This window comes from Rhamphochromis longiceps, linkage group LG20 (assembly GCF_057381845.1).
Source record: "Rhamphochromis longiceps isolate RC_006_pf linkage group LG20, R_longiceps_female_GT1.1, whole genome shotgun sequence".
Lineage (NCBI taxonomy): Eukaryota > Metazoa > Chordata > Actinopteri > Cichliformes > Cichlidae > Rhamphochromis > Rhamphochromis longiceps.
In genome coordinates, this window is record NC_140576.1 from 7,894,539 (window position 1) to 7,910,994 (window position 16,456).

A 16,456-nucleotide genomic window follows, 5' to 3' on the forward strand; every position below is an offset into this window, starting at 1 on the left:
GCTTGGTTAAATGATTGGGTAAATAATTTGTGTTTTTGTCTTTTTGCATCTGTCCCAATTCCCGCAGAGTAAAACTGATGCTTCTTCTGACTGACTTTAGCTTCTTTATATTTTTGCAGGTTTACAGGTGGTTTTAAATTCCATTATTAAAGCCATGGTTCCCTTGCTTCACATCGCTCTGCTGGTCCTCTTTGTCATTATTATCTATGCCATCATTGGCCTGGAGCTTTTTATTGGCAAAATGCATGCCACCTGTTACATGACAGAAACAGGTAAGGTATCTTCCTTTCTTGTCTGCTACTACACGTCTGCTTCACTTTCTACAGACACCTGTTAAAAGAGGGATTTGTACTCCATAATGTAATGTAAACAGGCATACACGTCACCTTAGAACAGACTCAGGATTCAATCCCTGTCCCTGAAAATGAATGGACACATGTACCTATGTGAATGGTGACAAGCCACTGAAAACAGGGCAGAACAGCAGATGGTGGATTAAATCCAGTGATTAAATGACTAATATCTAGCTATTATGTAAACATGCTTGACCTTTGCTTTACCATTACTCTTTGATGTCAGTGTATCAGAAAAAAAGGGACATGTTGATGGACATTAGCACATATGTACACAAAGACACATACATAAAACCACAGTTATAGTCTAAAATGGCTGACTGACGGGATTGAAGCAGCTTAAGTAACAGGGATTTGCTGCATTACGACAACTGTTATTGTGGCGTGTCACTCTCCCTCTCATACACCTTTCACGTAATCTCGCCTTCTTTCTCTCCCTTTCTTGCTTTCATCTGTTCTGTTTGCCTGGTGACTTCAGGAGAAGCACAGTAGGGTAAAGTCGAGAGGTCGCGACAGAGCAGGATTGAATCTCACTTTAATCAAAGCCACTGTGTGTTCACCAGCCCTGAAAAATAGCATTTAGCATGTGTTTTTTTTTTAGGTTTTTGGATAGGTCAGAGGGGCATGCATCCAAAAAAGGAAGAGGCCACATGTTTGAATTTGTGTGTGTAGAAGCACTGTGGTTATTTGATTAAAAAGGTGGAAAGTTTAACATGTGGGCTAATCTACAGTGAGTGAACTGTAAGCGTGGGGTGCTGGGGCAAACTGTAATTAATGTTAGTGTATAGCATAATTTTCTGCATTGCTCCTATGATGATGGAATAATGTCAGAATACTGAACAGTGAAATTTTAAAGTGTGACACAGAGGAATGCATGAATGGCTCTATGGATTCCTGATACCTATTTTATCATGGATATAGCTTAAACTTAACTTTATTATTATCTTTGCATGAAGTAATAATCCAATCATAATGTCAGAATCAAAGAAAATACAGTGATGGGGAACTCTTAAAAATAATGCTGGAGGAAAAAAACTCCACATTCTTGAAAATAGATAGATTATAACACACTAAGAATGAAGATGCAACATGAGATTTAAACTTGGACAAAGAACATACGTGAAATGATGTGACAAATAATTGAACAAGTTTTGCCTGGATGATCTAAAGTCGCTTTCATGTTGTTTCCATGTTGATTTACCTGTTTGTCTTTGTATCTCCAGGTGCCCTCGCAGAGGAAGAGCCGGCGCCATGTGCAATATCAGGGCATGGGCGTCATTGCCTTCTCAATGGTACAGTTTGCCGGGAGGGCTGGCAAGGCCCCAACAATGGCATCACCAACTTTGACAACTTTTTGTTTGCCATGCTCACTGTGTTCCAGTGCATCACCATGGAAGGCTGGACTGACGTTCTCTACTGGGTAAACCCAAATTTACAATGCTACTTGAAAATATAGTGCTGTGCAAAAGTCTTGAGCCACCCTGCATTTATTTATATGTTGTTTCCAGGGAGCCAGACTTTCTTGCAATTTATTAAGTGGTCTTGAGCAATAGTTCTCCAGGATTTCTCATGGTGTAGGATGTTGACTTTGGATACTGGCTGCTTTTCCAGTCATTATTCAGTCCACTCTTTGTACCTGGCTATTTTCAGTAGAATGTTATTTGTGTTTTTTAAGCTACTTAATGCTGACCTATGAATCATTCAGACATAAATAAAGACACATAGCTTCCTGGAAGAACCAGTGTTGTGTTAACATATTTAGACAACTAAGAGCCAATTTTAAATCTTATCTTTAGGGACTTTGTTACTAGCAGCCTATTGGGAAAAATGGTTTGTTTAGATTAATATACAAAAATACCAAATATTAGACAGTTTGACAGGCATAGTATTTGGAAAACAACAAAATGATTCCCAAAGTGCTATTAGCTGAAAACCTGGCATACATTGGCATGGTGTGTCTTGGTGAAACTGAACCGATCAACAGTATCTGAAAGTCATGTTCTTAAGAACAGGAAACAATCCTGTCACAGGACCTGAGAGATGCATCTGGCCTTTCACTTGATCCATCTACTGTTCCATTACTTAAGAATGGGAAACTTATAGAAAAGGCTGAGGTAACCCAAGTTACACAAGAAGACTGAAAATCAGTAACATCTCTTATGAAGTGCAAAATAATCATCAATATGCACTGAGGAGGTCAGGAAAGAGTGTCTACAGCCATTTGTAAAACATGGTGGAGGCTCTGTTATGGTTTGTGGATCTTGTCGAAATTGATGGAATTTTCAAGACAGAAAACTACCATCGGAGTTTTATGCAGGATGCAATTGCATCTGGAAAGCGTGCGACTGGAACTGGATTTTTTTTGTTTTAGCATGATAGTGATCCCAAACACACTGCAAATTCAATACAAGCATATCTGGATAGGAAAACACTATCAGTCATGGATCCCCAAAGCCCAAACCTCAACATTACTGAAACAGTGTTGGATCATCTTGACAGAGAACAGAAAAAAACGACAGGCAACATCCAACAAAGAGCTCTAAATGTCCTTCAAGGAGCCTGGAGAGCTATTCCTGCACACTAGTGAAATATATTACAAGAAAGCTGCCTAAGAGAGGTCAGGCGGCGTTGAAGAATAAAGATACCAAATACTGATTTCCAACTTTGTTAGAATTCCACAAACTCTATTTGTGCCTTATATCCTGTATTTCTCAAAGTTTGCACATGTTTGAAGAAAATGCTGGCTCAGGAGATTTACACAGCACTGTATGTATAATATTAAAGTAATAATAAGTGTAATAGGATTATGCATGGTTTTTTTTAAACAAAGTTAATGTCATTTAAATTCCTTAAAAAAAGGAAAGTTGTTTTTTATAGCTCCTAACAAAAAAAGGGGATTCGCATGACAAACTATTGTTATATAGACAATGGAGCTATTGCTTAACAATGGAACATTAGTTACAAATGTGACAAAAGCAGTAAGACACCATTCAGAACCATGATTTTTCATGCAGGTTTGACCCCAGCAACACTTTTCCAAGCAAACTCATTTAAGCCTTTGTTTTTTTTCTCTCTGTTTTGCAAATCCATGCTTTATGTGATTTTTTTTGTTGTTGTTGTTATTTTCTAAAAAAGTTTTCACAGCTAGAGTGTGCAACCCATTTTTAAAGGCTAACCTGAAACCCCCGGCTTCATATTAACACAAATCACCAACAGCTTTTAATTAGCCAAAATACTCAGCACTGATGATGAGTTTTCCTCACAATACACCGACGCCCTTTTATTGATGGAGACCCTCATCTATGAAATAATGAACCTCTTCACCTCCTTCTCGTTCGTCTTCTCAGACTCTCTCTCTCTGTCCCACACACTTTCATGCATGTATGTGTTACCATGGCAATCCCATGCTAATACTGCTGTTAAAGTGGTGGAAGGAAGGAGATTCAGCAAACCTAAAAGATGGAAAAAGAGATCATGGCAGGATAGATACGCAGATGTATAAATTAAAACTGACCTTGAGCCTTTCGTACTGATATAAGCCAAGTATAAATTTTTCTTCGGGGTGGGCGGTTCTGCGGCTGGAGGCAGGCACATCAGTGGGATTTTTTTCTTTAACGGGAAAATGACTATCAAAATAGAAGTGTAAACTGTACACATTTACACTGACTGAGCAAAGAAAAGTGCCTACTGTGATGAGAGCTGTGTGAAATGTGATTATGAAAAAAGGGCAAACTTTTAGGTCCTGGTGTTGCCAGCAGCTCAGCTAAGAGGCACGTTGGATTTAGTGCGGTCATTTGGCACAGCCTCATTACTAACACTAATACAAGTACTCACTGTCATTCATAACTGACCCAGTTGTCTCTCACGTGGTTCCCTCTAGTGGTCACCCGTCCTGCTGCAGTTTTAGCTGCCGTTGAGTGACAAACCTCTTTCCTGCTCAAGGGATACTGTGGGCTTTGCACCTCCATGAGTTAATGATTTTTTTAAAATTAGAATTCAGTTTTTATTTCGAATAATTTAATCTATGTAAGCTGTAAGAATAACATTGCCATGTCTGAATTTAGAGTTAATTCAGTTAAATGTTCCTATTATCTCTTTCTGTGTAGATGAATGATGCAATGGGCTTTGAGCTGCCGTGGGTCTACTTTGTCAGCCTCGTCATCTTTGGATCCTTCTTTGTTCTTAACCTGGTTTTGGGTGTGCTGAGTGGGTATGTTTCATGTTTCTGTTTTGAATTGTTGTTTTAATAAAATGCCCTGTTGTGGGTGCTGAGAGTCTACTTGAAAGGAACATGCAATTTACAGTATGCGTGTAATATATCTATAAAACATATTCATAGATGGGGTATTTTGCTCATTTTGGTAATAATATAAAAATGTGATGCTGCGTGTGAATTCCACAAATAAGTTTAACCCTGCACATTTAACAAATGATAAGAAATTGTTTGTTGAGGTTATTAAGTTATCAGTTTTAGTGCAGCCTTAGTTTTAAGACTGCAGAGCGCTGCCATTCTGTACAGTGTTACGGTGACCCACGTTTGACATTATGCTTTCCCCTCTATAGAGAGTTCTCCAAAGAGCGAGAAAAGGCCAAGGCTCGAGGTGATTTCCAGAAGCTGCGTGAGAAGCAGCAGTTAGAAGAAGACCTGAAGGGCTACTTGGACTGGATCACCCAGGCAGAGGACATCGACCCTGAGAACGAGGAGGAGGGAGATGAGGAGGGCAAGCGTAACCGTGAGTTACCTGGATTTAATGTTTTTTTTTCTCTACTCTTGTCCAGCACTCTTGTCCAGCAGGCAAACAAAGAATGCAAACAGAACTGTGACTTACAAAGCCTTAACTTCTTCTGCCCTGAGATAATGCTGCACATTTCTTTGCCACTAAAACTGTTACAAGAGGAAGGAGAGACGGTCAATCTGTTATGCATCTAACTGGCAGTTCTCATGATCCTTTGCTTACTTTGACTTGAATGCGGCTCATTGTGGGAACATGACGTTGTTTTGAGACAGCTGCTTCCTTGCAATAATTTCTGACTTGGCATTTGATTAGTACAGTAAGTGAGGGGTGACTGCTTCTGTTTATTTGTGTTGACAAGGAGCACAAGGACTGAATTAGAATGAGGAAGCTCAGGCAGGGATTGCTTGAAGCATCTAAGATTTCACTAAAAATTGTATGATAATGCACCGAATGCGATCTAATACATGAATGTAAATCTTTTGTGAGTTCCTACATTTCTGCAAACATACTGTATGACCTACAACAATGACTCCTGAAGCCCCTGGTGGGCCACAAAGGTACTGCAAGTAGGCCTCAGTAATAACAGAAATTGATTAGTTTGAATACTCACAGGTTTGTACAGTTAAATTTTTATATACATGTATTTTTTTATATAAAAAATGAATTTAATTTGGTAATAGGAGATAGCTAGTTTGTGATATTACAAATTTTTCTGACACAAATTAATCAATCTAGATAAGGTTGTTTATGTTTTTTGAACACAAATTTAAAGGAACTATATCGCTTTCTCTTGTGTTTTGATTAGATTTAAGATGGATGGGCCCGTTGGGATTTTCTGGTTCTTAAGTGGGCGGCAGCAGTCCTGACTTTGGGGATGGCTGACTTACAACATGATCATGACAAGAAAGCCTAGTGTAACAAATGTGGGAAGATCAGTGTTTTCAGCTGCTCTCAGTCATTCATAGCACAGCAGAGAATGATTAAGCTATGACAGCCTCATAATTCCTTTAAGAAAATTAGAATAAAAAAACTTTGCTTTCAAATAGAAATGTGTTCTGCAACAATACGCTTCTTAACATCCACCTCCACCTCTGACACAGTTAAATACCTACATTTTTGCCTTTGTGTACGCAGTACGAATATCTCAGCCAGACATATTATGTGCCTTATAACCGCTGAATATTATCTTCCACATAATTAGTGTTAAATCACTACAGCAGTGAATCACAGCCTCTGAATTACCACCTACTTTTCAGATACGTTCACTTATAACAGTTTTGACCATTCATGGGTCTCTCCAGCCGGTCAGAGTAAACACCAGCGTTAGTTTAATCCATAACAAATGTAATGGAATCCTTATTACATGGACGTAATGCTTATATTAGCGTTCACTTAATCCTCACATTTATATACAACTGGTGGTATAAACACCCATCTTTGGCATGCTGGAGGATTTTATCTATGAAATCATAACCACTGTAGCAGTGCAGTTTGTGTGCTGCACTACACTTTCACACATGCGTGTCGTGAAATTAAATCTCTAGAATTTTCTTTGATGTGTCTTCAGATTTTCACAGCGCTGCACGTTCAATACCATGGCAAAAGCTGTGTGTTTTTCTTTTCTGTATTTCAACGTTTATATGGGTTGTAAATAAAAATGCATATAAATACTAGAGATGGCACGATACCACTTTTTTATGTCCGATACCGATACCGATATCATAAATTTGGATATCTGCCGATACCGATATGAATCCGATATAGTGTTTTTTAATCAACAAAACTGTTTTTTAAAATATCTTGCTGCATTTTGCAAGTCTGCAAGTTCATACTCAAGTTTAAAACAACAACTACACTAAAGCTATTCTGTTATACCTGTATACAAAAAAAAATTTCATAGTTCAGCAATACTGATCAATCTAATAAACTTAGACCTACACCATCCTCCCTATTCTGGTATTTTAAAGAGTACTTAGCGTAAATATTAAGCAACCTAACTAATAGGGTTCCAACTCCCAGCAACAACAAAAATAAATAAATAAAAAATAAGGAACCACCCCTCACGCTCCACCTCATGATGCTTAATCAACGTAATCAACCTTAATTTGATGCAGTGTGAAAAAAAATGCACAGAAATCAATTATTTTTCAAGAAATATTAAATAGATTCAACATCTTTCTTCAACAAAATTGCAGACTGCACAGATGGTACCTTCCCAAAGGAAAATGTACTATAGCTTACTAGGGTAAATATATTAGACTTAATAGTCACTATATACAGTAATGGACTTCTATTCATTTTACATCAAATTAAAACTTTGGGTGTCAGATAATTATTTATTAAAAGCTAGACATTTTAAATGAGAATAAGAAAGAAAAGTATGTCTTTGTGCCCCCTTTTCCCAGTTAATGCCCTATCGGCCCCCCTGGCTAAACTTTGCTAGATCCGCCCCTGCACAGTTACCAGCCGTCAGCTACATAGAAAAAGATCCTGATGTAGAAAGTAATATTAAATAAATTGTAACAACAGCTTATCAAGCTTAAACGTGCTGCTGTTGTTCAGCCGCTGGTTTGCTCTTTCTGGCGCAAAGTGGACCAAAAACAAACAAGAGAGACTCACGACAGAAAAGCCGATCAGCTGATCATTAGCAGTTTCACGATTGAAGTAGCAGCCGGAGAGCGAGAGGCAGTCGCTCGTTAAGCTTAACGTGGGAATGCTTTACAAACATTCAGAGATGGACTTACACACTTGCTTTACTTCTCTCGGGGATAACTTTGTCGGAGATGAAATGCCAGGTTGCTAGCGAAGCTCCAAATGCTATCCAGACCACCGACAGGTCCCGCATGCCACAGCTGCTCTATCATGTGATGCATACTGCTCCGACGTTCTGAGGCGAGTTACGGCGTGTTGCAAGTTTTGTGAGGTGCTTTTGTGATATTTAATGGATCGGATTACATTTTTTATTTTTCTCCGATATCCGATCCAGTAATTTAGGTCAGTATCGGACCGATACCGATACGTAATATCGGATCGGTCCATCTCTAATAAATACTGTATCTTACTTTTATCTGGATTCCAAAAACTTAACTATTTCAGCTAATGTGATCTAACGCAACATATTGTGGATGGACTGTAACCATAATGTAATTCAGCTCCACGTTTGCCGTAATAAACAAGATTTTAACGTTGCTGGTTAGATTTGGTTACATTTGTAGACAATGTTACTTGGTTGCAGTAGCAATGACACAGAAAAAATACTGACAAGTAGTAACAAAAATATATTTTTCATTACAGGCACGCCCTGGAAAAATATTTAGCTGTAAGTTTTTCAGATTCAGAAAAAGCAGGAGTATCTGCGTAATTCTTAGATTTTAATAAAGAAGGCAAACAAAAAACAGGCAAACTTGATTTGCAGATTGACATTTGTATTCATGTGTATTTAGGCACTGTGACTGGTGGAGAAGCCAGTATGAACAACTTGAACAGTTAGTTCTGGTTTCTGACATTTGCTGTATATGGAATAAGTCGAATGAGCCATTAAATAATCTAATAGTCCAAAGTTGATGAACAGGAGAAATTTGGGCTTTTTTTTTTTACATATGACATAGCATCCTGCCATCAGAGAGAGATGAATTTCCTTAGTTGTTTGCTCTACCTTAAACATTTACCTTTTTTGTGTGTTTATTTAATCATAGTATTTCTAATGTCTGGTATGAAAATTGGATGGCGCAGCGGCTCCGTGATTCTATTAACTGACAGTAGGAAGGCCATTTAAAATTATGTGTTGAATTCAGGGTTTTTCTTTTGTTATTTTGCAACAAATGTTGGGACTGAAGCTTGTGTCATTAGTAATTATACCATAATCCATCTGGATGTGCAGGGAAAAAATGTGGGCGTAACTGACATGAAAATACATCTGACCCGAGTTATAGCTAGACTGCCTCGTAACCATTCACAGAGCAGTCAGTGCGAATGTACCTGTCAGTTTTTATGTTCACCAGTAGTTGCCTTGCTTTTAGCCCTGCTGTCGATGTTATAGATGACGACGGACTAACTTTACTTCCTTGCAGTGTGTGTGCGCCTTCTAAAAACTGTCTGTAGACTGCTGTTAATACCTGTTTCACCCTTCTCTTCCCTTCGTTTCTTTACATCATTTTCTCTCTTTACCCACAATTGTTCTCTTCTCTGCTTTCTTCTACTCTTTTCCAAAGTCGTGTTTAATGTTGATTGTTTCTAGTGTTACAGTGTATTATATAGTTACTCTGTCCAGAATTTACAGAGCTAATGTTACAGCATGCAGTCTAACAGATAGTTGATTTTTATTGCTTTGTTTAATTTGTTTTTGCTTCATGTACTCAGCGGGACACTTTATAGTCATGGACAATCTTATGATGACACATTTAAAAAACGAATGTCCTTGACTGTCTTATTTATTTGCTGATATTAATACTAATACAAGTACATAATTTATGAGCTGATATATATCATAATTATGCCTTTATGTTCATCATGTTGTCTCTCTAAATGGTCTGATGTCTTCAAATCTACAAATTACTGTGAATTCCTCCTTATTTGGTCTTTTTACTCCTTACTGCCAGTCACTTTTGCCCAAGGAGCAATGATGAATTAATTATTACACACACAATTCATGCATAAATAAATGTAGTTAGTGTATTATTATTAGTAGTTAATCCACTAAATATAATTCAAGAATGTCCTGTATACTTTTCTGGACACGGTAGCTGTGCCAGTAGCTTGTATTGCAGCTGTCTCTTGCTGTACGTTCCTCTCTCTCTTGTTGTGCTGTGTACTGACTCACTGCTTCCTCTGCTGTCTGGCTGTATGATCTGCATGTTGATAACACCAAGGGGTCACGCTGGCTGACCTTACTGAGAAGAAGAAAGGAAAGTTTGGCTGGTTCACTCAGTCCACAGAGACACAGGGTAAATGTGTGTGCGCGCGAGTGTCTGAAAGTCTGAATTTCCCCACACATCTTCACCAGGACGGTTCATCACCTGCATGTGCTTTGCTTATGCTTTGTGTGTGCTCTCGTATTTAAACACCCTTTCCTTTATTAGTCTGTTTCTGATCCTTACCATCTTCAACGCATACATGTTATTCTATTACTGCACTGGCATAACAGGACAGTCCAACTTCCAGTAAAATGCTTTAAAGATTTTGAATTTTACACCACATGAAAGGAAGGGAAAAAGAAAATGGAGTTTGACCCGTTTAGAGCAGTTTAGAGAAAAATTATATATTTTTATTTAACTGAAGAATTAGTAACACTGATATTCCTAATACCACCCACACACCACATTGAACATTGTTTTACATACATATGTGTGTGGGCGCATGTGAATGTAAGCCTAATTCACAATGCATACTTTAGTAAGTATAAAACCATCAAGATAACAACAATAAGCCTCACTTAAAATGATAAATATCCTGTGAAACTCTAAAAATATATGGCATTGCAAATAAATAATTTTATTAGTATATGCACCAACAAGCCTTAACTTTAAAATATATAACATAATTGAAAATGAGCTCCCTTAAAGTACTTAAAATGTAAATGTTGGCATTTTGTTGCCCAAAAATGTACTTACATGTATAATATGCGAGTGTTAAATGTCAGCAAAATTTATTTAGCTCATATTTACTGTATTGCCATGTAAGTATAGGGTATATTTATCTAATATTAATGTTGTTAGTTAATATTATAACTAGATTTTCAGTATTTTGGGTCAGAAGAAAAATACCTTAGCTACAAAATTATTAAAATTTAGTTCTAATCAACATCACCTATATGTTGTAAAATAAATTGTAAATTGAAGTTTTGTAAATAGTTATTTTAATGTTTACCATGAAAGTAAAACTGCAAAAAAATATACTTGTATATATTATAATGAGTAATAAATTAGTTATTACTCATTATTATTGTTAATAGTTATTTTTATTTTAATAGATTTAAGTGTATTTTTCTACAAAATAACTTTATTGTAATACATTGCTTATGTTATAATAGGTGATAAGAGAATCTAATTATTACTTTGATTTATTTACAAAGAATTATAGACATTAGTTTAAACTTTCCAATAACCATTAAGATATAACAGTTATCTAACAACACAGATAATTATCATACGCAACTGTAGAAACCAATTATTAGCACATTAGTGTACATTATGAATTATAATTTAATCTCTTAATAAACAATAACTTACCATTTTTTAATGATGACTGAGGGAAAACATAGAATTTTATCTAGGACTGCCACATGGTTTTCTCATCATCATTATCATAATAATGGCATCTTCATCATCATCATCATCATCATCATCATCATCATATTGAGTCACGTTTTCAATTGCAACTATATTTTGTGCATGTACAGTAAATGTGAATTCTAATGTGTATACGCATGACATACCTGGACAAGAATAATTGATGCATTTGACTGCAGTGTTCATCTGAACACTGCAGTCAATGGTATTTCAAACCTCACCATGGAAAATGGATTTCCAGTTCCAGTCCAATAAATAATAATCTATCAAATTTAGTTTGACTCTGGACTGGCAGCATGTATTCACTGTTACTAGATCTGTGCAAAAACCTTGAGCTTCATCTTTTTGCAGTGCTCACAAGCATTACAGCTGGTTTCACACTGTGAAACTCCAACATCCAGGGGTCAAACTTTGTCAGGCAGTCACTCCAGCATTTTTATCTGACACTTGCAGATTTTGCTGTTTCATTTAAAAAAAAAAATTTCTGGTGGTTTGGCTTGGCCTTCCTAATAAAAAAAAGAGATCAATGGAGTCCATGTTAAATAATCACAAGCTGAAATCTGAACTCAAGATTATAATCTATTGTTTTACTGTAACGACTGATTAGAGTGTTTATTTGGGCTTTGTTTGTTCAGATTTTAAAATAAGTCACATTTATTTTGAAGGATATTTTATCACTTGAGAACCAAGCCAAATCAAAAATGCATGGATATCAATAAGAGAATCAGTCATAACATAACAGAAAGCCTGTGTAATAAACTTTTTCCATTAACGTGTCTTTACGTGTGTGTATTTGTATGTGTGTGTGTGCGACATGACAGCGAGCATACCCACAAGTGAGACAGAATCAGTGACCACAGACAATCACAACGGAGAGGAAGACAAATCACCATGCTGTGGTCCACTGTGGTGAGTGCTGTATATGTTACTCAACACATTACACGTTTCACTCTAAAATTTTATTGACAGCTTAGGCTGTCTGGTAATTGACAGTCAGTAATATTAAAACTCGTTTGATTGGATTGCAGAGTGCACATTTGAACATTCTGTTACATTTAATTAAAAGTTGCTTCTTTTTATTCTCCCCAGTCAAAAAATTACTAAATCAAAGTGCAGGTTGGTACCCCGTTGTGGTGCTGCATGGTAGCTTTGTTCATCATTTACTGGACTTGTCTCATCTTGCATGGTTGATTATGGCATCATGTTTTAATTGTTCAGACCGCTGATGTTATCATCTGTGGTTTTTTCCCCCTAAATGTAATCATTGTGTTTATGCACCTGAAACCTACCCTCTTTTCCTCCTAATCAACCTTTTCCCCTTTGGAATCATAATGAAGTTGCTTTTATTGTATTTCACCAATCAAATAATCCAATAAATAGCAATACAAAAAGCAAAAACCTAAACATGTGACACTCATCGCCTACAGCCGTCAGTGGCGTCGATGGAACCGTTTCTGCCGCAGGAAGTGTCGCGCAGCTGTGAAATCGGTGACCTTTTATTGGCTCGTCATCATCTTGGTGTTCCTCAACACTCTTACTATCTCGTCTGAGCACTACAACCAGCCAGACTGGCTGACTGAAGTACAGGGTATGTGCTTTGCTCTGTTTGTTCCACGCTATCCTAAAACGTGCATTTAGACGTTTTTATCCCGCTTTTTTCTCCAGATGTTGCCAACAAAGTTCTTCTGGCCTTGTTCACCTTGGAGATGCTGGTGAAAATGTACAGCTTGGGATTGCAGGCCTACTTTGTATCCCTGTTTAACCGCTTTGACTGTTTCGTGGTGTGTGGCGGCATCGTAGAGACCATCCTGGTGGAGTTAGCGATCATGTCTCCTTTGGGTATCTCTGTATTGCGCTGCGTACGCCTCCTTCGAATCTTCAAAGTCACACGGTGAGCAATTCCCGCACTAATACTACTACTGACAATGACAATAATATTAATAATACTAATGTTTATATAGCACCTTTATTAACAAGGTTTGTGCTGAACTGAACATAAGTCAAAGAAAAAAATAAAATAAAAGTCAAATTTTAAAAAAGTCACACAAAAGATGAGAATTCAAAAGTGCATGAGGTCTATGAAATGTCCCCTAATTACATTTAAAAACATAACATTTAAATATATTATAATATATTCATATATAGGTTCCAGCGCCCCAGCGACCCTGAAAAATATAGGCAGAAGAGAATGGATACATGGATGAATAATAATCTATTTAATACAGGCATCAGACCAGCAAACCTCCACTGGCACAGCCTGTTACAGACATGACCAGTAATCCATCAATGGGAATGTCTGGGATTTCTATTTAACACAGAGCAAAGACAAAACTATTAAATCTTAAAAAAAACAAAACAACAGAAAGTCATGTGATCTCTGGACGTAAGATGTTTAAAACCCCGTCTTTTGATTCAAATATGGGGTTTTAAAATTTGTTTTTATATAATTTTTCATTTGGAGTGCATTGTAGTTTTTTTAAATTCCGTTTTCAGACTTATACACGTGAGCTTAGAGTGCAACTAACGTAAGCAACATTTAATCTCTCACTGACAGAAAAAAAGCCTTTTATTTTGTATAAAATGTATCACTTGTATGAAGCTCAGAAAATAAGGAAGTGCTTTCTCCCCGATTATTGCCAAAAGTGATCTGTTACATGAGAACACGTGAAAGATCTCGCTGTAAATCTTTCACATAAGGCTGATGACACTTATTTCAAACAAACCGAAGGATTCAGGCATCTGTGAGCATATTAACTGACTACAGCATGTCTGATACCAGCTGGCTAAGTTGAGCGTATTGACAAGACATAATCCCTTATTGTTTGTTTCTTCCTCAGTCACTGGGCATCTCTCAGTAACCTGGTGGCCTCTCTCCTCAACTCCATGAAGTCCATCGCATCCCTGTTGCTGCTGCTTTTCCTCTTTATCATTATCTTTTCCCTGCTTGGCATGCAGCTTTTTGGGGGAAAGTTTAACTTTGATGAAACTGTGACTAAAAGAAGCACTTTCGATAACTTCCCCCAGGCCCTTCTCACTGTTTTCCAGGTATCTGTTTGATTTCATTGTTTCATTCAAAATTAAAGCTCGCTGTGAGCTAATTCAATGCTAATCTGTCAAAGAGTCTGTTTGTTGAGGTGCGATTTGCAAGAATCACAACATCCAATCTAAGTGTCTGCAGTGAGACAATAAATACAGTTTAAATTATTGTCTGGGCAAACAGAATAATTTTGGCGTCCTCTGCTCTACATTGTGTTCACCAGATCTTGACAGGAGAAGACTGGAACACAGTAATGTATGATGGCATCATGGCATACGGTGGTCCTGCCTCCTCTGGAATGGTCGTCTGCATTTACTTCATCATCCTCTTCATTTGTGGAAACTGTATCCTACTGCCTGCGAAGTGTGCACACATCCGTGTGAAAAAGTTGTTTTTAATCGGGGTGTTTAGTGTTTTCTCTTTAACTCAAATGATCAGACATCCTGCTAAATGTTTTCTTGGCCATCGCCGTTGACAACCTGGCAGATGCAGAGAGCCTCAACACAGCGCAGAAAGAGGAGGAAGAGGCAAAGAAGAGGAAGAATAGTGCCAGGTGAAGCTGTTTAATATTTTATATTTGAAGGTCTAGTGTTGAAGTCTTTTGTCACAGTCACTTAAAAAAAAAAAAGCGTTGTAAATCAGACCTTTTCATCTGTGCCCAACAGGGATGCAAGCGCTGATAAGAAGAGATGTGACATAGCAGAAAGCAAAGATGGCGAGACCAAGGTAAAAAAAAATCAGGATTTACATTATATTATCAAACTGCAGACATGCATATGTTAAATGGCAGCACTGAGTTTATTAAAATCTCTCTTAAACCTGAATGATGAAGGTGCCGCTGGAGGGCTTGCAAGAGGAAAACAAAGAGTTGTATCCTTCCAGTGAGTCTCCAGGTAAACTGACTTGTTTTAACTGAGCAATACACATACAGTACACACACACACACACACACACACACACACACACACACACACACACACACACACACACATATATATATATATATATATATATATATATATATATATATATATATATATATATATATATATATATATATATATATATATATATCGTACACACATACACACATAGACACAGACACTGTGAGCACTTTGAAGTCAAACACAACACAGCAGTTAGTGGAAGGGTGATTTGTTGATCAAATCAATTAAATAAACACTGTATTTTTGTACATATATTATTGTGCAGTAGATATATTACATGTTGAATGCCGGATTTTGAATCTTCAGTTCATAAGTGTATCTTCTGTATGCTGGGATTTACAGTTAAAAATAATCTTGTATGTGAATTTTAAGTGATCTTTTAACTGAAATTCTTCATAAGGCATGGCAATAAATTGTATATTCAATGAAAAAATAGCAAAATGCGTAAAAATTAAAAGAAACATTTAAAAATTTGACTAAAACAAAACTTTGGCACCCATGTAAATTTGACATGCTTTGAGGATTTTCATGCTAGGATCATATCAGAAGGACTGTTTTAATATTTTCCAGTGTGTGATGATGGTACCGACAATGACGAGCTCCCAGAAGTCCCATCTGGGCCTCGGCCTCAGCGACTTTCTGAACTCACCATCAAAGAAAAGATTCCACCCATCCCCGAAGGCAGTGCCTTCTTCATTTTCAGCAGCACAAATCCGTGAGCCTCGTATATCAGACATATCAACACATAGGAGCATTAACCAGTCTAACTGCTCAGTGTGACAGATGTATTTGTAGACACTAAAAGAGTTCAAGCAGTCCCTCTCTTTACTGCTTTCTACTCTCTTTTTGTAGGTTTCGTGTATTCTGCCATAAGCTGATCAACCATCAGATCTTCACCAACCTCATCCTGGTCTTCATCATGCTCAGCTCTGTCTCACTGGCTGCCGAAGACCCCATCCGCAACTTCTCTGCTCGCAATATCGTATGTAAACAACCAATGAGTCTGGAAACTGTTTCCCTTTTTTACACGTCACAGTCGGAGTTCAGCTGTAATTTTGTAAATTATGTATTACCACATTTCATTTACTACGTTCCA

General features: G+C 37.2%; 1 protein-coding gene across 2 annotated transcripts in view; it reads left to right on the plus strand.

Moving 5' to 3' along the window:
• The window catches only part of cacna1db (calcium channel, voltage-dependent, L type, alpha 1D subunit, b), an 89,976-nt gene that overhangs the window by 39,010 nt on the left and 34,510 nt on the right, over positions 1-16,456 (plus strand). Inside the window, exons 6-21 of one of the 2 annotated variants that reach the window (XM_085393345.1) lie at positions 120-272; positions 1,577-1,773; positions 4,460-4,563; positions 4,917-5,086; positions 9,958-10,032; positions 12,198-12,285; positions 12,466-12,492; positions 12,804-12,964; positions 13,042-13,267; positions 14,214-14,421; positions 14,637-14,757; positions 14,852-14,966; positions 15,079-15,139; positions 15,246-15,306; positions 15,931-16,075; positions 16,213-16,342. In XM_085393345.1, coding sequence (XP_085249471.1) covers positions 120-272; positions 1,577-1,773; positions 4,460-4,563; positions 4,917-5,086; positions 9,958-10,032; positions 12,198-12,285; positions 12,466-12,492; positions 12,804-12,964; positions 13,042-13,267; positions 14,214-14,421; positions 14,637-14,757; positions 14,852-14,966; positions 15,079-15,139; positions 15,246-15,306; positions 15,931-16,075; positions 16,213-16,342 — 2,042 coding nt within the window. The remainder of the gene's footprint in view (positions 1-119; positions 273-1,576; positions 1,774-4,459; positions 4,564-4,916; positions 5,087-9,957; positions 10,033-12,197; positions 12,286-12,465; positions 12,493-12,803; positions 12,965-13,041; positions 13,268-14,213; positions 14,422-14,636; positions 14,758-14,851; positions 14,967-15,078; positions 15,140-15,245; positions 15,307-15,930; positions 16,076-16,212; positions 16,343-16,456) is intronic. The other variant, XM_085393346.1, reaches the window with a different exon arrangement.